The sequence below is a fragment of the Mandrillus leucophaeus genome, unplaced genomic scaffold, assembly GCF_000951045.1.
Source record: "Mandrillus leucophaeus isolate KB7577 unplaced genomic scaffold, Mleu.le_1.0 Scaffold214, whole genome shotgun sequence".
NCBI lineage: Eukaryota > Metazoa > Chordata > Mammalia > Primates > Cercopithecidae > Mandrillus > Mandrillus leucophaeus.
The window spans coordinates 2,734,741-2,755,378 of NW_012102188.1; the positions used below are offsets into that span (position 1 = coordinate 2,734,741).

Sequence of the window (20,638 nt, forward strand, 5' to 3'; positions counted from 1 at the left end):
ACCTCCTCAACACTAATCTCTATTGCCTAGAGAGCCTCCAGGTGGCAAGCATTTCCTCCTTCCCTCCCCGTCTCTATACCCCCTTCTCTCCTCTAGTCTCTCTCTGACATCCCAGAGCAACCCCAGGAGCAACAAAGCCAAAGCGATCAGATCAAGATGTCACAGCTGATCCTTGGAGTTCTGAGGATCAGAGCCTACTTCATCCTCTTGCAGGAGTCTCATTTCACAGATGCTTCAAATTTTAGTGCTGGGGGCAAAGTACATGCTTGATAAACACCTATTCCATGCATAGGTGTTTGAATGAATGCAGCTAGCATTTGCATGTGCATGCAGCAATGTCTGTTTGTTGAGTATACTCTAAGCACTGCTCAGCACTTCTCACCCATCTACAGAGCTGTAACTCACATTGCACTTCACACACAGGGTCAGCAGTTGAGAGCACTTGGGGGACCTGGCTGGGGAGGGTGGTGGATCTTGCATGAGTCTGAGCCTCACTCAGCACTCACTGAGTACCTGCTGCTGGTTGTGAGCTCTGCCAGGCAATCTGTGGCAGGTGGAGCTTTTTCACAGCAAGAACTTTTCTTTAGGATGTGTTCCACGTTCACAAAGGAGCTTAAGAATATGGCATGCTGCAACTAACTCATCAATGATAAATGGGATGAAAGCGCTACTAGAGAAAGGCTGGTCTGAGGGGGGAAGGCAACTCAGTTTCTATGGTTACAGACAGGACATAACCATAGAAAGTGACAAAGTATTTCAACCAAAAGTGACATAAGTGACCTAAGTATTTCAAGGTCGTGGACAGGCGTGGGCAGGAGTAGGACGGTGCATGTGTGTGCGCATGCATGTGCACAGGGGTCTATAGCTGTCTAAAGGGGCTCAGGTTGTGAGGCCTGAATAGGAGTCAGGATGGACACAAAGCCTCTGTCGACTCCTGAACAGTGATCGAGGAGTCCCCAGAATTGGTGTGGGGGGCCCCAGGGTGGTTGGAAGTCTGGGCCGGCGTGGGAGCAGTGGAATGAGTCAGGAAGTGCCGTATGCAGGTAGATGGGCCAGGGGGAGGAGACCCCCCCAACCATCTGGGGCTGGTGGTTTGGAAGGAGAAGGTGGAATTGGGCACCTACTGCACGCCAGGGGCTCTGCTTGGCACTGTGAAATGAATACAGACAAAACCCCCGCTCTCACAGATACCCAGACAAGGAATAAGTGAATATTTCATTACATAGAGGACGTCGGTCGAATGGAAACTGACCTGTGAGCCAAGACGTTGAGGAGATGTGCGAAGGAGCTGGCCCCATGGCATCTGGGGAAGGGTGTTGGGCAGGTGGGAATAGCATGTGCAAAGGCTCTGTGGCAGCAGCTGGCTGGAGTGTCTGAGGAAGAGCAAGAAGGCCAGTGTGGCTGGAGCAGACATGTGGGCAGAAATGAGGTGGGGTGATGGGGCCAACTAGTGCTGGAGCTTCTGGGCCCCGGGGAGGTCCTGGCTCTCCCCTGAGTGAGATGGAGGACTGGAGGGCTCTACAGCAGCACAGGGACACAACAGGATCCCCCGGCCATGGCGCTGAGAAAAGGCTGCAGAGATGAGGCGCCTGGAAGCTACTACAATAATGTTATGAGAATATTCTCACAATTTAATGAGAAAAGCCAGGCAGAAATACTGATACAGCACAATCTCAAATTTGTCCAAAATATATGTAAATTTATACATAGAAAAGAATAAAGGAAACAGAATACTATGCTAACACTTCGTTCTTTCCCTAAACGTATATTCATATTTGCTGGTAGGATTACGGGTGATTTTAATTTTCTTCTTTACACTTTTCTGAATTTTCCTATTTTGAGCAATAGCCAGGAATGATTTTTATAATCAGAAAAAGTCATTAAAAACAAAAGAGCAGATGAGGCTGGAGTCTCCGTCGACCTACGGGGAGACCTCCTGAGCTGTGGCAGTGACAGATTTTCTTTGATTTTGTACAAAGTGCGAGGTGCCCTAAAGAGCCTTTGGTGTCTTCGGTTTTGTGAGAACGCAGTGATTTTTTAAGAGCATGACGTTTCAGGCAAGGTGTAGCAAAGGTTTCCCCTTCCTTGGGTAGTTTGGTTTCCAGCCCTAGGTGACAGCCACCAGCTGAGGGGGACACAGACCTGGACTGACTCCTGAGGGAGATGCCAGGATCCTGGGGCTGCCCCTAGGAGAAGCTCTAAGAGCTCAGGAAGTGGTAGGGATTAGCCCACACGGAAGGGAAGCAGAAACCCAGAGAGGCGGGCAGAGGACTCACACTCAAGGGCCGCAAACCAAGGCCCAAGATCCAGCTGATGCTGGTTTTTATAAATAACGTTGTTTGAGGCACAGCCCATCTGCTGAGCTACTGTTTTCGACTGCACTCGCCACACAAGTCGCCACAGTTTTGTTTTGTTTTTTTAAACTTCTTGTAGCAGTCATAGCGGCCCCCTGGTGTTTGGTCCTTTTGGCTTCATGTGCGGCCTGCCCTTCCCTGCTGCTTCCAGCAAATTGCAGAGGCCACACAATGTCACCTGTACATGCTCAATATGCGTCTCCAACGGATAGGGAGATCCACAGGGGCTAGGCCATCCTCAGGGACTAGGGAGGAGGCTGGAAGCCTGGGTCACTTCCTCTTTCCCTCCCCAGCTCTGTTCAAAGGAGCAATTCTAGGCAAGGCGGTCGGCTTTGCAGCCTTGACCCTCTCTTTCGAGGTCTATGCACGTTCCTTAGCTTCCAGATCCAATCTACATTCTTCTGAGATTTTCCAGTCCTAAAGCTAGCACTTCCATTCCAGCTCACCCTCAGCTGGATCCAAGAACAGGGTATGCAAAATTGCCACAACTAAAACCCCAACTCAACCCAAAGGAACATGTTTAATAACAGGTGAACAGATGAACCGTGTTGCAAATTTACCAGTAACAAATATGAAGAAGAGCAGAGTTGCAAGCAAACGTTCATCAAAAGACTTGACGGAGGTGTAAATTTGGCCTCCTGCGTTTATTTTTCTGTTTCTGGTGCCAGCCCCTACCTCAGTCCAGTGGCTTCAGGATAAATCTGCAGCCGTAACACAGTCCTCCCTGGCAGGGCTGGCTGGGACACAGGGGCTTCGGCCTGGCCAGCCCCTTGAGGTCTGAGTGCTTGTGTGGGCTGCTCCCTGCCTCTGATGCTCAAGCAGCTGACCTCAGGCTCTGCCTACAATACACTGGCTGTCCCTTTCCCAAAAGCCCTGATTATTTCAGACAGGCTCCTTTGCCCTGGACGGTTCAAGGAAACTCATTCTCTAAGTGATTGTTTCCTTTCATTGAATGAAACCTAAGACTATTCCAAACTGTATTTTCAAGAGGACTGGATATTCATATTGCAGCCTCAAAAACAACAAATGCAATTTTGCAACAGGCCATGGGGGCTTCTTCCTGCTCTCTGCAGTGACATGGGAGGTGACACTGGGGTTGTGCAGGGCCCCCAAACTACAATTAAGGTAACAATCATTTCTAACACATAGTTCTCCCTTTGTGTACTGTTTTGTGCACTTCACTATGTCTCTAATTTAATCCTCCTAAGAACCTTTGGAGGTAGGTGAAGTTATTACCCCCATTACACAGATGAGGAACCTGAGGCACAGGGAGTGACAGAGCTGTGCCAGAGCCTCTTGACTGTCTGATGCCAACGTGGGCAGGGGCCTGGCCTGTCAGAGGGATAGAAGGGACAGAGGAAGGCCAGCATGCCGGGACTGTGATCAAGGCCAGGCATGCAGGGAGGGTGTGAGGTTGGGTGGACCCATAGGGTGGACTGCAATGAGGAGTCTGGCAATGGGCCCCACTGGTAGCTTTAAGCAACAGTGAAGTACCCTCCTTAACTTTGCAGAAATGGTGCCTGGTTCCATTGCTGTGTGAGAATGAACTGTGGGGTAGGTGGGACTCTCAGAAGCCACATAGGAACCATGGGCCTGGAGCTGTCCTGAGGCCTTCTGCCCACATCCCCAGGGAACCCTGTGGGTTCCCTACAACCAGAGCTCGAAACCTTTAGTCTAGAAGGCTCTCTCCACATGCATTTTTACACTATCAAAGTTCACCTCAGCAAAGCAGGAGTGGGCTTAGGAATGACAAGCACGTGGTCAGGAGGAGTCTAGGGACACAGGCACAAGGTCTCGAGCACTGGGCAGAGAAGGGGCCTTGAAGAGAGACCCCAGACTCAAACGCAGAGCAGATGCCAATGTCCTCAGAGTGACCTGTGGAACTCCCGAAGCCCGCTTCCCACTTCCCCTCTGGCCCCAACCCCTCTCCTCCCACCTGCCTGCTTGGTCACCCTGGCTTAGAGTCCCTCGGCCAGCTCAGGCCACCCCTGGACCTGCTCTTTCCCTGCCCCTCCCCGAAGGCTGCTTCCCCAGCCATGTTCCAGAATGCTGACATGAAGACTGTAGTTCCCTCCTCCCAGGCCCTTCCTCCTCTCCTGGTGTTACTTTCTCCGTGGAGAGTAGAAACCCCTCCAGACTTGCTTTTCTTCACTGTTGTGTCCTCCCTGGTGGATGTGGTCGCCAGGGTTCTCCTCTGCTTCATTCAGGCTGCATCCCCAGGGCCTGGCCCGCAGCTGGTGCTTAAGGACTGGATGAACGTGGGACCCCAGGTAGTCTGAAAGGAACTGTGGGGAGGGCACTGCCCAGCAGTGGGACCTGCTCTTTCCACCAAAGGCTAAGCCACCAACAGAAACCTAAGGTGGAAGGAACAAGTGGCTGCTCACACCTGGCAGGTGACGATGGCCCTGATGTATGTCTGATTTATGATGAAGTCCAGAGCACAAATGTCCCAGAACGCTGGCCCCTCTGATGGAGGCAGAGTTGGAAAGGACGGGCTGCCTTCATTTGTAAGGGCCCTGAAGGAACTGTTTGTGGCAGCCAGGAAGCCTCTCGACTCTCATCAGAACCTTCTCCCTAACAAACACTGGAGACTCAGCAGGGTGGTAGGGTGGAAGGGGCTGAGGGATGAGAAATTACTTAAAGGGTACAAGGACAGACTGATCACTGAAAGCAGGACACCTGGAAAATGCGACTGATGTCCCAAGAGCTTCAAACCAAGACTCTTAACTGCTCTCACTTTCAAGGATTTGGGAGGTGTTTGTAAAATCAACAGAGTAGCTCCGAGCTCCTCTGAGGAGGTTGAGCAGAAACGAGATGAAGCTGGAGTCACTGCTGTTTCTCACTCTGCATCACAGGTGGAATTCAGGTGGTTACAGAAAGTTCCCCCGTAGGGCACACACACGGTTCGAGCATTTCCCCGGACCTGAATCTTAAACGTGCCTCAGTCCGCAGCACCCTGCACCCTCTCCATTCGAAACAGAAAGTATTGACAAAAGGTACCATGGAGGAGAAGCATGAAGACAAGAGAAGAACGTTTCCAACTGGCCCGAAGTGTCAAGCTTGGTCATAATTCATTGCCAAGTCCTAGAACTAAGGGTGAGGCAACAACCGAGACCTGCAGGATAGAGCTCCCTGCAAAGATGGGCTGGTCTGGAATAGAGATGTTTGGGGTCCCCCAGGACCTCCCAGTGACTCCACACGGGTGTGCTTGGTTCCAGCTGAAAAATCAGACATGGTTTCTTCTGCACCAAACATAGCCCTGGACCTCAGCCAAGAAGTGCTGCTGTCATCCTATAGGCACCCAGTGCCAAATCTCTCCACAGCTAAGTATGCTGTCACCTCCATGCCTGAAAAATTGCAACCACTCACAAGGTCTGCCTAGGGACAAGTGCCTCGGAGCCAGGGCCCAACCTCAGGACTGCATGGAATCTGACACCGGTTTCCTCCCAACTTCTTTAAATGTGGATGGTACTTCATGAGGCCCATCTCCAGGTTCAGGCACACTCTCCAGTCCTGAGTGTTGTGATCAGAACACTCAGGAAAGAAGTGAGCATGGGCCTGGAAGAGTGTGGTCCACACATTAATCCACAGAACGAGATGGTGGGAGGAGAAGCTGCAGGTCAGATTGGGGCAGGGTTCATAACCCAACAGCCAAATGTTTCTGCACTAGCAATCCTGAGAGCAGAGAACGTTGGGGGTGCTAACTTCAAATTCTGGCATGGAACTGCTCATCGGCTGCAGGCCCTGGATGGGGCTTGGCTGGTCTATCTCGCCAGGAGAATGGAGCCTTCCTCTTCTCCTAAGGCTGTTCTGAAGATTCAATGGCAGATGGATATTAGAATGCACCAAAAGGATTTGAGGATGTGACAGGGCTGGGTGTTCCAAAGGAAGGTCCTGGAGACGACTGGGGTGCTATGTGTGGGGTGACAGAGTGGCTGTTTTAAGATTGCTGAGGCCTGGGGACACAGCTGCAAGACAGAAGGGCATGTGCTGAGTGTGGAGAGTTCATGCAGATGAGGACTGAGAAAAGGCCAACCATGTTGGGGGTCAGGAGGTGGGCTGCTGAGGGAGGTGGGCTGGCCAGTGGGCTGGGCGCAGGTGGACCTGGTGCAGGCAGCCTCTGCCCCAGGCTCTGAGTCAGTCCCACTGCAGCAGGCTCTCCCCTGGGCTGGGCCTGCAGCTTTCCCAATGACTTGTGTGATCGGAGACCAAAACAGATGTCCCTTTAGCAACCAAGATAGACCCTATGGTTAAGGAAACAAAGTTACCCATGGGCTGGCATGGCAACTTCCTAAATTCCTGGGCTACAAGGAAAGCCACACTCTTGCTAAACTCCCTAACAATAGGTGCTATCAGACCTCTCTGATTTATAACCCAGACCACTGCAGCTCTGACGGGACACAGGATAGACCTTACAAACACCCTTTCTGATAAGCAACTGCAGACCTCAAGCCAGTTCCAGCAGCTTATGGAGGCTGCGCACAGGCTGTGTGTGTCCTATAGTTCACCTGTTGATGGAAAGAGCCAAATTCCACCTCATTTCAATGCTGGAACCCTACCCTAAAGTGATGTGAGATGTGTGTTAGGTACATGTTTGCCCATTCTACATGTGCTCAGCTCCCCTTATAAATATGCATAGCTTTCCCACAAACCTGCTAAATATGTATGATTCTACTGTGTAACACAGACCCTGCAAGCCATGAAACCCAACTGCCCTTCCCTTCTGTGAAGGGAGAGCAGCTTCGTTCCATGTCAGAGACTATCTATTCCTGGTTTGCAAACTGATGTCACCAGTTAAGCTGTCCTTTCTAGTATTTAGCCATCCTGGGGGCCTTTCTGACAACACTCGAATGCTCACTAAAGTTTGCGAGCCACAGCCTAACTTACTCAGGCAGGAAAGGTAGACATGAAAGGGAAGACAAGAACATGGAAGCCTGGGAGGTGGGGGAAGCTGAGTCAGGGCACCGTGATGGCCACGCTGAAGGGAGGGCAGGTGGATGTGGACAGCCCAAGATGCCCTGCAGAGGGCAAGTGTGAGAACTCCGTCTCCTTAGGATTGGGTGGGTGCACATGCTGAGGCCAGCAGGGCCCGGCGAGGAGCTAAAGTTAGGTGTAAAAGTAACCCTGCCATTGACCTGCTCAGTGGGAAGTGTACTGCCCACATGAGTGACAGGAGAAGCAGAAAGACAGCTGGAGCCTGAGGGAGAAGCAGTCTGGACACAAGGTTGGAGCTCGGTTACTTCTACCGGCCGCAGGCCAGACGCTCCAGCAGCCTGCCCCAGGGCCACCTGGGTGTTCAGCTGCCCCTAAGCTGACACACTTCCAGTCCTGAGCAGTCCCTTGAGGAGGTGACTCACTTAAGCCTTCCATCATCGCTTCCAGATCAGGACAAGGCTCTGAACTCAGCAAGCGGTAGACCACTTGGTAGACTCATAGAGAAAGCCCTCTTCCTAACACACAATTTCACAACTACTGCTTAAAGCCAACACAGGTAGTCCACTTTAGTGACCAAAACAGTCAGCAATCAGCAACGACTCCTGCTGGTCGACATGCATGCAGCTTCTTTCTGGCAAGGCTGAGTGCACAGGTGCTGAAGACCACTGCATGCCCTGCTGGGGCCTCCAAAGGCCCTGAATTAGTGTCTGGCTCTCCAGCATCAACGTCTTGGGAGAAACCTAAAAGGTATGATGTCTGCCTATGCAGGTGGTGGGGAGCATCCGGTGGGCAGGGATTGCCTGGCTAAGGTGGGTAGCATGAGATCAAACCTCAGGACTATAGCACGAGGCTCCATTTGCCCCTTGGGCAGGCCGTGACAACATTTAAGGTGGGCTGCGGTCCCAGTGGTGACTGAGCCACTCAGGCTGCAGTCAGGGCTACTCACTGTCCCCACAGAAGCTCCCAGGGAGGCTGGCAGTGAGGACAAGGGGCTTCACGAAAACTTACTAAGCTGTCTTGCTATGGATGTACAAGAACTGCTGCAAGCTTCCCAGCTTAGACCCGTTTAGAGATGGTCAGTGGGGCATTCCTCATGTTTGATGAGCTCTGTAAAACACTGAACCACAACCCAACAACACTGCACAGGTGCACACGGTAGCACCTGGGCTCCACACTGTGCTAGGACCTAGAAGGGAAGGAACTGTGCGTTACAGGTCTGGCCTCAAAGGGGCTTAGGGAGACAAAACAAACACAGCAACAAGACTCCCAGCAGCTATGGAATAGCTATGGAATGTGAGATATTCTAAGATGTTAATTTCACAAAAAGCTCAAAAAGACTTAAGAAGAGAGAAATCAGGGCAAGCTGGTACCTAGGCACCCACCTATTTTTGCCGGAGATAAACAAACCCAAACTACAATTAACAGCCATGTATGTGTGGATCACACCTTGGGGGTCAGATAACAGCAAGAAAATGTACAGACCCCAACCATGAATGCAACTGGAGTCTCCCTCTTATGTAGTCTTGTCTCATTTCTTTACACTCTCTTACTTCTTTATGTCGTTAATCCGATTGAAGGGTAAGGGGAACCAGTGGGTTGTTGGTGAAGGCAAGACCACTGCTTATTCTCCCTGATAGGTCTAAGGATTTGCCTCCTGGACCACTCTGTTCAGACACAGACACAACATCACACTCCAACAGACACCCAACTTGGTGCTTGCCTAGTCCCTGCCTTCTGGTCCCCGCCTCTGGCTTTCCTGCCCAGTGTTCTTGGCAGTGACTGGACTTCACCTGCAGGAGGTCTTTACAAAGTATTCCTGGAGGCACAGTCCACACTGACACAGAAATGCAAGCAGGACTGGCAACCACACTAAGGCTGGGGGATCCCTTCCAGAGGCTGTCGCTGCTGCAGGAGCTTGTAAAAACAGAGGATGACAAAAAGCAAGAAAAATAAAATGAAACTTCAAACAAAATTGCACCTTCCCCAACCTTCTTCAGAAGACATTCCTGAGTATTTTTCCTTCATACTTTCACATCCCTTCTGATGTGACATCATCAGGGTGTCCTGACTGTTAGAAGCAGCGGCCACATCTGTCAGAAGTAGTGTAGGGAACACCAGCAGTGAAAAAACATGCAAGGGGCTCGCCTGGAGAGTGGGACCATGGGACGGGCTTTGGAGCTTGGTTGTAACCCATCTCCATGGTAAACAACGACTTCAAAGGCATTTGCCAGTTCCTCATCTAAGGAAAAGTCCTGGATTATTACTTTCGCACTGAAACTGGGGAGATTCAGCCCTGGGGAACCTCTGACCCTTATTTCAAAATTCCTAAAGCATCACTGGCTAACACCTGCTTAGCCAAGATGAAATGATGGGAATCATTTTTACCCTCCTGCTCCAGACATTGAAACAAATCTATGAAACAAGATTTGCAGACATGGGACAGCAGAACGCACAGGACAGCAATCGCCAAGAGTGGAGGAGCCCATGACATGGGCTCTGTTACTGTCTCTGGGTTCTCCAGCCTCTCCCTGCGTTGAGAAGACAGAGTTCTGGGTCTGGGGAGCCACAGTGGCTACAGGATGCAGGCTAGAGTTCTGGAGAGGAGGGAGCTACAGAGAGAGACAGTCCTGGAGATCTGCAGAAAGTCCCCTGGAGTCTTCAGCTGACAGCTGATCAGGGCATTCATATGAGGGAATTATCTAGCACTGGGGAAAGAACCGCCCATGAGGAAAAGGCAGAGCCACCTCTGAGCTCATATAAATCCAGGAATAGTTTTCATTCCCAACTTCCAGAGTGGAAGCCTCATAAATCACGGGGCATGGAGTAGAGAAGGTTATAGCCTCAGAAGTAGAGAAATTAGCCCCACACGAAAGGCTTCCCTGGCCCTGCCTAACAAAGCCTCAAAGCGAGCCTCAAAAGCACCAAACTGAGTCCAAGCAACTCAACAAAAAACAAAGCTCAAGAACATTTGTAGGAATGCCAGGATGTCCAGTACACCAAACAGTAAAATTCACAAAGTCAGTAACCAGCTGAAAATTACCAGGCATGCAAAGAAGCAGGAGGGTGCCTCAGAAGCATCACACAGCTCCATAAGCCTACGCAGCCTCCAGTTCACAGGCAAGACCAAGAGTCGGAGGCGTTCCAATCCCATCTCAGGTAGGGATGCATAAGGTCAACTGGGAGCTGAGAACTACAGCCCCCATCCCTCCATCCCTCTCCCACCGCCTGTGTGGTTCTTGGCATGCTGGGTTTCTCTTTGAGAAGCTGAGGGGGTCTTTGAAAGGAGTGGGGAAGGCAGAGACCAGGACAGTGAATATGAGCCAGCTCCCTGACCCAGAGTGCAAGCTGGTGGGTGAACCCACCCAGACCACAGGATCAGATAGGTCTGGAGGCGCTGAGGAGGAGAGAGGAGACTCAGTTCAGCACCTGAAATACTTCCCTCGCGGCTCTCATTAGAAGTCACATCCTTCCTCTCTTTCTCTCTGAACACATCCCGCCTGGCCCAGGCAAGGGCTGAAAACCTTCAAGACCAAGGTGAAATGGCAAATCCAACCACGGCAGAGCTGCTCACTACTTTGAGGTGGTGCAGAACGCAGAGTGTGCACAATTAACAACAATGCCAGAGCTATCCGCTCCCAATGAGAGCTGTCGTGCCTTTGAGTCATCACCACACGTCTCAACAGCATACTTAAGAGGCAGAGGTTCAAAATAATAGCCTCTCTTTGTAAAAGATAAAGTGACAAGGAGGCACCTGTGCTACAGGAGCAGGAGGAACTGAGCTTGATGTTGCTGCATCCACCGAGGCTTAGAACCCAGTGGTCTGATGATGCATGCTATCATCATTGTGCTGAAGATAAGCACTCTCAAATGGGAAACGGCCATCAGCGGGAACTCCTGCTATTTTTCTGGGTATTATATTATTTCGCTAAATAAGGATTTTCATTTTGGCTGCCATTATTTTTTCCAGGATCTATAAATAGCATTCCATCCACAATTTTCTCGAACACCACACCATATTCATTCAACACCCAACTAAGGCACAAGTATGCTGATATCAGACCAAGGTGTGGGTCTGGCGTCACAGAATCTGAACCTTCTGCCCCCTGCAGCTCTGCTTCTTCCCCAGATCCTGGGGTTATCTTACCACAGCCACTGCTGCCATGGCCTTTATCTGGGTTAGCAGACACTGGGACGACCAGGAGGCTCATCATCATCAGCTGGGCCCCACCGCCACCTCTCATCTGTGACCCATTGCTCACCACGTGCTCCAGCATCTCCCGACATAGACCAACTCCCTGCTGGTCCACAGAGGTCCAACACCCTCAGGCTTCACACTTCTTATTAGCCAAGTGGAGAGGAGTGTGCACCCATCACATGCTCCTGAAAATCTGCTCAAATAGAAGCAGACAATCAATGGAAAATGCCAAGAATAAACAGTTACAGCTCTAATCAAATTCTAGACCTTCCCCCGGGGAAAGGCACCTACTTTTTCATCCTAAGCCAAATCCAAAGGCCGTAAAATAGCCGGGACACTGAGCAGTTCTCTGTTCCTTCCGGAGCAGACCTGTCTGGGATGTGTGCTGGCTGCTGGGACAGGTGCTCCGCACCCACCCTGTGTCTGTCCTCACGTTGCAGACTCGGGTCTGTCTAGGCACAGGATGGTCACTGTTCACCACGGAAACTTGGAGGAACATAGGAAGGAGTCCCTCCTCCCCCGTTTACTGTCAGAGATGCCGAGATGCTGGCTGTCTCTAAGGATCCTTGGGATGCCACCATGTGCGTGTGTGGGGTGGGGGCATGAAGGTCTATCTAGGTGACCACTCACACACACACCAGCAACGCTTGGAGCAGCCAATTTCTGAATATCGTATTCAGGATAAATAAAGCACTACCTCTGGGGGGTCTTTTTCAGTTGGTTCCTTGAGATCCGGGTCTCCCCATTACTCTACCTGGACAACTGATGTTGTCAACGTGGAGGCAGAGCTTGACACTTGTGTCTGCTGCCTTTCATCATTTTTTGAACTACCTTTGGATCAGGATTCTGGGCCCATGGGGAGGTTTTCCTTGCAGACACGAGTCACTGGTGTATTTGCTAACATGCCTTCTAAGTCTCCACGCAAGCCGCCCACCCAGGCTCTGTGTGAGCAGCCAGAGGCAGCCTGTGTCCCGCCCCCAAGTCTCTCCAACCCAAGCTGATTTCTGACAACGCTCCTTAACGACAGCTTCCAAGAGGGCTGCCTCTCCTAAGCGTCCACACCCTGGACCTGTGTCCTGGTTTTGTTGACGTTATCCAGCTGCAAACCTCACTCAGGCAGGAAACTGCCCTGCCTTCAAACCCATTCAGCTACATCAGGCCAAATGTGTTCAGTGCTCAGGAATGATACGGAGATCTTCAATCAATACAGGAACGGACTGAGGAGCAGCTTTCACTCCACAAACATTTATGCCGCCACCACCACCAGCACACAACAGTGCTCTCCGCCTGCCCCGGCCAGCCCGGCCTATGTGTTCTTATCTTCTCTACACCTCATGGCTAGCCCAAGATGTCTGCCACTGCCCTTGTTTGAGGGGGGAAACTGAGGCTCAGGAGGTTAAGGGGCTCACCACAGGCCATGCCCCCAATGTGCAGGTGATGTAGGACAAGCTGGGCTCAGCTAGGTCTGCTCTGAAGCCTACATCACCCTGAACTGCCAGTGGGCTGCTCATGGTCCTGTCATCAGGGCCTATGAGGAATGGGCCCTGTTCTCAGGGAACAGCCGAGGGCTGGGCTGAGGCCTGACCCCAGGCAGGTCGGCTTGGACCCTGTGCAAAAAGAGAGGGGGGCTGTAAGGGTACTCAGCCCCGGCACTCATGCTACAGAGAGGGCAGAACTCTGGACGACAGAGTCCCTTGCCTGCCATCCTCCTGCGAGTTCACCCCACCCTGGCCCACTGGGGAGGAGGAATTCCTTGGGTTGGCTCATCCTCACTCCCCTTAGAACAAGCGCCTTCTGAAATTCTGAAAAACCTCAAGGACTAAAGACCCAGAAGAAAGGCCCTGTGGAGTATCTGGATTTAATTCTTGTCCCCATCCGCTGGACTAGAGTTCCAGAGGGTGAGAGGCCCGGCCGGCTCCTCTCTGTGCCCGAGTGGACACTGGGGCAGGGTCAGCCTAGGCTCCTGGCAAGGGGTGCTGCCCAGCTGGCATCTGATGAACAGGTGTCAGGGAGATGTGTCCTGAGTCATGGCGTGGGGACGGCCGCAGGAGAGTTTCTCACATCCTTTTGCAAAACGATGGGAGAAAAAGGACAAGGAGGCAGGTTCCAGGGCATGGGACGGTGGCTGCAGCCGTGGGCAGAAGAGCTGGGCAGGGACTGAGGCATCTCTGGTGAGCACAGCACAGATGGGGTCAGTGCCCAGGGGCAGCAGTGCCCAGCAGCTCACGGGTGAATGAATGCCGGTGGCAGGTGGGCGCCAGGGGATGTGGAGACAGGATTATTTCTACAGAACAGCAGAGGGAAATGTAGGTATGTCCAGGGCGGGGTCCACCTCCTCCAAAAGCAGCCGCAGCAGTGCAAGGCCAGGCTGGCTCCAGGCCAGGTGTGTGCCCTTCAGCTCACGGTGCCACTGGCAGGCCCAGGCGGAGATACAGCCACGGAGGGAGAGCACTGTGCAGGGCACACTCACATTTACTTTGTAAGATCCACCATGGGCTTAGCATCATGGCCTGCACCGCGCTGACGGCAGGCTGAGGCCAGGTGAGGCCAGGCGAGGTGGGAGTCCCTCGGTGAAGCCCACAGGGCAGCTGTGTGCTGGGCAGAACCCGGCCGGATGCCCGCGGATCCCACCTGGAGCGGCTGTGGAGGGGACCTTGGTGCAATCCAAGCTTAGTGAGCAGGAAAGAAGATACCCTCTAGTGTGAGGCGACGGGTCTGCTGCATTCCTTCATGCACCAGGGGACAAGCATCACTGGGACGGTGCCAGCTGCCTGCGCAGTAGCCCAGAACAGAGGCTCCAGGCTCCCTCCTGGCAGGTGGGTCTGACTCTCTCAGGAACCCTGCCAAACCCCTAAGCTCCCACCTCAAATGCCTGTGCAGCCTCCCAGAGGCAAGCAGTTTGGGCCAAACCAGGACCTTCCGATCCACCAGGATCCATGCGGTGTGTGGTGTGCACGCAGTAACTACAAAAGGAATGAAAAGTCCCAGGAAACAGCTGCTCAGGCTGGTCTTCCGTGGCTGCTGAGAGCCCCAGGGCCTGTGTCAGAGCCGAGGCCGCCAGGTTATGGGTGTGTGACGTGGGGCCAGCACTGCATGGGCAGCCATCTCAGGAAGGGGCAGGAGGGGCAGTGGGGCCCCTGCCCAAGGATGCTCAGGGGGAGGTCTGCGTCTCTGATCCTCAAGGACAGTCCAGGGCTTCCTATCCAGGTGGGTAGAACGGGCTGTGCTCAAGAGTGGAGGCAGAAGCTGTGAGTGGGTGTGGGGGCAGGTGGGGCTGTGGAGCCCTCCTCACGGCCCTGAGGGAGGAGGGCTTTAAGGTGGCTTTCAGACCCACAGGCAGTCATGCCGCAGGCAGGCACAGATGCGACTGACTCCTCAGTTTGTCTCTGAGTGTGCCTGTGGAACCAGGAAGAGATGACGGCCTGCTGGACTGGGTCTCAGGCCTGAACCCGCTTGCGGACTCCCAGTGGCGCCTGACAGCTTCTTCCAGAGGAGGGGCTGAGGGGCCCAACGCAGGCTTCAGCCACCTCTGCTGCTGTCAGCTGCCTTGGTAAGATCTTACCTGCCCTGTAAGATTTGCTGTTAGCTTTTGAAATTGCAGTTAGAAGTGCACAAACCTTAACGGGACACCATTTCACAGCTGCATAATCTGTGCAGCCGTCCCGAGATCCGGACATGAAACCCTTGTGCAGCCCAGAACCTCCTTACCTCTTCCGGTCAGAATCCCCAAGGTCACCACTGCTCTGACTTCTGTCACAACAGAGGAGCTCTGCCTGCTTTTGAACCTCCTGAAAAACCCATACGGCACATACTTTTATGTCTAACTTCTTTCAAAAATTTGTCTTGGAGATTTGTCTATGCCATTAAAGGCATTACTCTTTCATTCACACCTACGGTGGGCTAGCATCCCATTGTATGGATATACTGCGTTTTCCTCAGCCATCCCACTGTTGACGGACACTTGAGTGGTGTGCTGTTTGGGGCCATCGTAATGAAGTTTCTGTGAACATTCATGTATATGATGGGCATCCCAGTAAGATTTTGCCTGGAGAAAAAAGTTTCGCCAGATAAAAAATGCCCAGGAACTCAAATTTCTGACTTCTGGACAGCACTGTAAGTGGTATTCAGGCATTAAGTTCTTTGGTCTTAAGCACCAGGACAGAAAAGCTGAAGCAAATGTGCAAATACATGGAAACTCACAAAGTGTTGAGGGCAGATGTGAATCTTACAGGACAGTGTGTGTGTGTGAATCATCTGCCATGGCTGTGGGAGGGCCTCAGATGGCTTGGGCAGCACATTCAAACTAAATGTGCGAGAACTACTGGTCCCGAATATTTGGGGAAGAGGGTAAGAAATGAGAGACAAGGCTGCAAAAGAGACTACGGCCTAACTGCAAAGGGCTTTGAATGCCACCCTAAAGCACTTGGACTTTATCCTGTAGGCAACGGGGAATTGACAGATGTTTTAAACAAACATCTTTAAGTATCTGCACACTGCTTGGTAGGTATGGCAAAGTTGGCCGTGTCACCCGTGGGCTTTCGGTGCCAACTCTGAAGCCCTTAAGTGTGTTAGGCAGGGGGGATACATGGAGCCCGGCACTGAGCTGAGTAAACTGCAGTTCATTAGCTAGAGACAGTGGAGAGGCAGGAGATGGTGTGAGGGCAGGAGAGCAAAGGGCCGGCTGAGTCTAGGGCCAAGAAGCCTAAGGTCCAAACCCTGGTTCTGCCACTCCTCGGCTGTAGGACCTTGAGAATGCTACATAACCTTCCTGCACCTCTGCTCATCTGTAAAGCAGGGCCATTCACGGTTTTCACATGCCATTGTCGCTGAGAAGGTTAAATGATCTAGTACTTACAAGGGTCTGGCACACAACAAGCACTCAGGAAGCATCCACTGAAGCCCCTCTTATGGGATGACACTGGTGGTTACAGGAATGAAAGCATGCGGTCAGCTCACCAATGTGCACGTGTGGCCTTGCACTGACAAATGGCAGGCATACACGCCATAGGCAAATACTCCTACACACACACACACACACAGCCCGACGCTAGCAGGTGTTTTAAAGACACATGTGCTAAGATGCTCCCCGCGCAGCAGCTACCCTAAACGTACTCACTAGAAACCTGGTGCTTTAGTTACAGAAAAGGGAAAAGAAATGAGTAGGTCTGGAATTAGCCTCAAAGCACCTTTGCTGTGGTGCCTCTCAGGCAGGGAAGTTGCCCAATAACCCAGAGTCCAAGGAGGACTTTGCAGACGGCCAGCAACGGTTCCTTCCAATCCGTGTGCAATGGGAAGGGAAAATGCTGCCTTGGGACAGGTTCTTCTCCTCTGGAGCTCATGAGAAAAGAGCAGCTGCACTTGTGGGGGTTTCAGAAACATGGGTGCCAGGTGCACGGGTCCCTTGAGAAAACGGGGAACGCGCACAAGGGAGCCCTGCTGTCACTGCCCACATGGTGAGACGATTTGCAGCCGGTCCTGGGACAGACCACTGAAAACTGGCCAAGGCAGTGCTCACAGCACCGACCCCGTGAGGTGAATGAAAACCCACACCCAGCAGCTCTCTGGCTACAGGCTATTGTGGAGGATCCTCTTTCTCTCTCAGAAAACGGGTTTCGACGTCAGGTGACCCCACTGTAGTGAAACAAGGGTGGGCAAGAAGGAGCCAAACGTGGGGGGGCGGCACAGTCTTACCTCCACGTACAGGAGCGGGAAGATCCCGACCTTGTCTCCCAGCATGCCTTCTGCCCAGTTCTCATCCACTCTCCTGAGCACCGTCAGAATCTCGTCCTGCAGTTCCGGGTCCAACGTGGACACAAACACATGGACATACACACAATGCAAAAGGAAACAAGACACTGGTTAGTACTGTGGAGGCTCGGAAGAGATTCCAAGGCATGTGTCCAAGAAGAGTGCATCATCCATGCAGGTATCTGACATCTTCACCCAGCAGCACCTTCTCTTTCTTTCTTTTTTTTTGGAGGGAGGGGCGGAGTCTCGCTCTGCTACCCAGGCTGGAGTGCACTGGCACAATCTCAGCTCACTGAAGCCTCCGCCTCCCGGGTTCAAGCGATTCTCCTGTCTCAGCCTCCCGATTAGCTGGGATGACAGGCATGTGCCACCAAACCCAGCTAATTTTTGTATTTTTTGGTAGAGATGGTGTTGCCCAGGCTGATTTTGAACTCCTGAGCTCAGGCAATCTGCCCGCCTTGGCCTCCCGAAGTGCTGGGATTACAGGTGTGAGCCACTGCACCCGGCCAGAACCCTCTCTTTCTGACACTACTGATAATAGCTGCAAAAAGCCCCAAATGGGAAAGCCTGGCAATGTACCATACAGTTAGGACTTTAAAATGCAACTCCTATTATTTATTTAATGAAAAAAAATATTTGGAATAAAAATAAATTCAGCTAAACAGAAAAGGCTTTAAGATTCTGGCTCCATCCAAGAACAAAAAAAAAAAACCCCAATCCAACTACATTTATTTAGAGTCGTGGGCACATAAAGCTTTCAATAACCCTCTTAAATTCTTTGGAATATTAAACAATACCAAGTACAAATGCACAAAGTGGAAACAGATGGAAGGAGAAAGGAAGAGGCAGGGAGCAAGGAGGAAAGACGGGCTTTCGGGGGAGTTGAGACTGGGAGATGGGAAGTCATCGAGGAAGGAAATACTCAGGACACTGTCACAGGTGCCAGGAGACACAGAGACAAAGGGCAGGGCAGTGTGGGAAGGAGGGAGGGAGGGAGGGAGAGGAAAAGGACAGAGGAGAGATGGGGACTCACAGGGGGACGTGACCAGAGAGGAGCCCTGGGGGAGGGAGATAACAGCTGCAGCAAGTGTCACGAGAGACAGACGGGCAGGCGTGGTGGCTCACGCCTGTAATCACAGCACTTTGGGAGGCCAAGGTGGGTGGATCACCTGAGATCAGCAGTTTGAGACCAGCCTGACCAATATGGTGAAACTCAGTCTCTACTAAAAACACAAAAATTAGCCGGGCATGGTGGTGCGCGCCTATAGTCCCAGCTACTTGGGAGGCTGAGGCAGGAGAATCTCTTGAATCCCGGAGGCAGAGGTTGCAGTGAGCCGAGATCACACCTTTGCACTCCAGCCAGGGTGACAGAGCGAGATTCCATCTTAAAAAAAAAAAAAAAAAAAAAGAGAGAGAGAGAGAGACCACCACAGCAATGGCCTGGGCAAGATGGGTGTCACCCCAAGAGCCTTTGGTGAACCCCTGTTCCCTCCTCCAGAACCATCCTTCCTTCGGCAGCCAGGTGCATCATGGAACGCCCCAAGGCCTGTCAGCCTACACTGCCCCGTTATTTGTTCTCTGCTGGACCAGCTGGCCCATGTGTGACGTTAACAGGCTAAGGAGGAGATGGCCAAGAGCGGCCTCATGGAGAAGCCCGTCAGAGCTGAGTGTGCCGCCCACCTTTTCAAGGAGCCTCTGATGCTCTAATGCAAAGCAGCAATTCGGGACTTATAGGCCTCTTTTGGGGTCAAAGGGAGAGATGTTTTAGGCTGGTGGGGTCCATGAAATCATCAGAGAAAACTGCTTCACCGGGAGCCGAGGGGGCCATAGGGTTTGGTGTCCATTCGAGGTGAGGCAGCATTGATCTAACAGAGCTGGACAGCCCATCTGGGATCACACAGAAAGAGGGCAGGCCTGGCTCTGTGCTGGGAAGCTCCTCCCACGCCTCTTCCAAACCGCCCTCTCCCAGGAGAACAAGTAGAGCGTGGGGGCCACCAGAGGCAGTCACAGCCCTCACTTTCCCCATCCTCTCCCCCAAAACCCCAGCTTCAAAAACACCCAAACCAAAAACATTTATGGCTTTACAATGCCACTTTTTCCAACTGACATTATAGGCCAGAAAACGTAAAAAGCATTCTAAGAGCATCATATCACTTCACATGGCCCAAAAGTCAGCCTCACGTCTGGGGGCATTTAGCAGAGCATCCCTCCAGCAACGCTCAGCTGTGAGTGTGGGGGCGCTTTTCTTTGTTTTCTTTTCTTTTTTTTTTTTTTTTTTGGTTTTTTAGATGGAGTCTCGCTCTGTCGCCAGACTGGAGTGCAATGGCCCAATTTCAGCTCACTGAAACCTCCGCCTCCTGAGTTCAAGCGATCCCCCTGTCTCAGCCTCCCGAGTAGCTGGGACTACAGGTGTGCACCAACATGCCCGGCTATTTTTTTTTTTTTTTTTTTTTTTTTGTATTATAGTAGAGACGGGGTTTCACCATGTTGGCCAGGATGGTCTTGATCTCCTGACCTCATGATCTGCCCACCTTGGCCTCCCAAAGTGCTGGGATTATAGGCGTGAGCCACCGCGCCCGGCCGAGTGTGGCGGGGGGGCTTTTCTAATCACCACGAGGGCACTAGAATGGAGCCCTGGCTTGGGGGAGGCACCCACAGAATGCTCCAGAACTCTTGTGACTGACCTGCCTCTCAAGTTCACCACCAGCAGAGGCCCAAGACATGATTGGCCCAGCTCAGATCAGCCTAAGAGCCTGAGGCTTCACTGATCACATAAAGGGAGAGGTAACCAAAGGCTTCCCACACGTCAGAGCAGTCAGAACAGCAAAATATCATGAGATAGAAATTTAATTTTATAGAAGTTAAAAACAAAAAGAAGAAAATACCAGATTAATTTTGTTTGTTTGTTTGTTTTTTTAAAGAAAATACCATGCTATCCACACTAGTATCTAACACTGGTCTAGAAATTAGAGCCAAATAAATAGAAAAATAAGACAAGAAGTATAAATATTAGAAAGAAGGGTATATAATTCGACCTAGAAAAATACAGAAGCAAGTGAATATTAGAATAAGAATTTAAGAAAGGCTGCCAATTTTAGGATAAAACCATTGACTTTTTCATATACCAGCAATAATCAGTTAGAAAATGTGACTAAAATTGGCTAATCATTAAAAAAATACAATTAGTTCTCTAATCCACTGCATATGCCAAAATTCATTCCATAAGATTTAAACTTGAATGTCCAAGAAGAAAATATGAATAGATGTTTAATCTTGAACGGGGGAATGTATTTCAAGGTATGATAACAAAGATTTGGCTACAGCAAAACTAAATACTTGATGTTAAAAATAGCAGAAACAAAGCAAAAAGGCAAATAAACTAGAAAAGTACTTGCAGGATACATGA

General features: G+C 51.4%; 1 protein-coding gene across 1 annotated transcript in view; it reads right to left on the reverse strand.

Moving 5' to 3' along the window:
- The window catches only part of SH3RF3 (SH3 domain containing ring finger 3), a gene marked incomplete at its 5' end in the record, with an annotated part of 156,937 nt that overhangs the window by 115,297 nt on the left and 21,002 nt on the right, over positions 1 to 20,638 (reverse strand). The window contains one exon of the mRNA XM_011980555.1: positions 17,176 to 17,271. Within this exon, the coding sequence (XP_011835945.1) occupies positions 17,176 to 17,271 (96 nt within the window). The remainder of the gene's footprint in view (positions 1 to 17,175; positions 17,272 to 20,638) is intronic.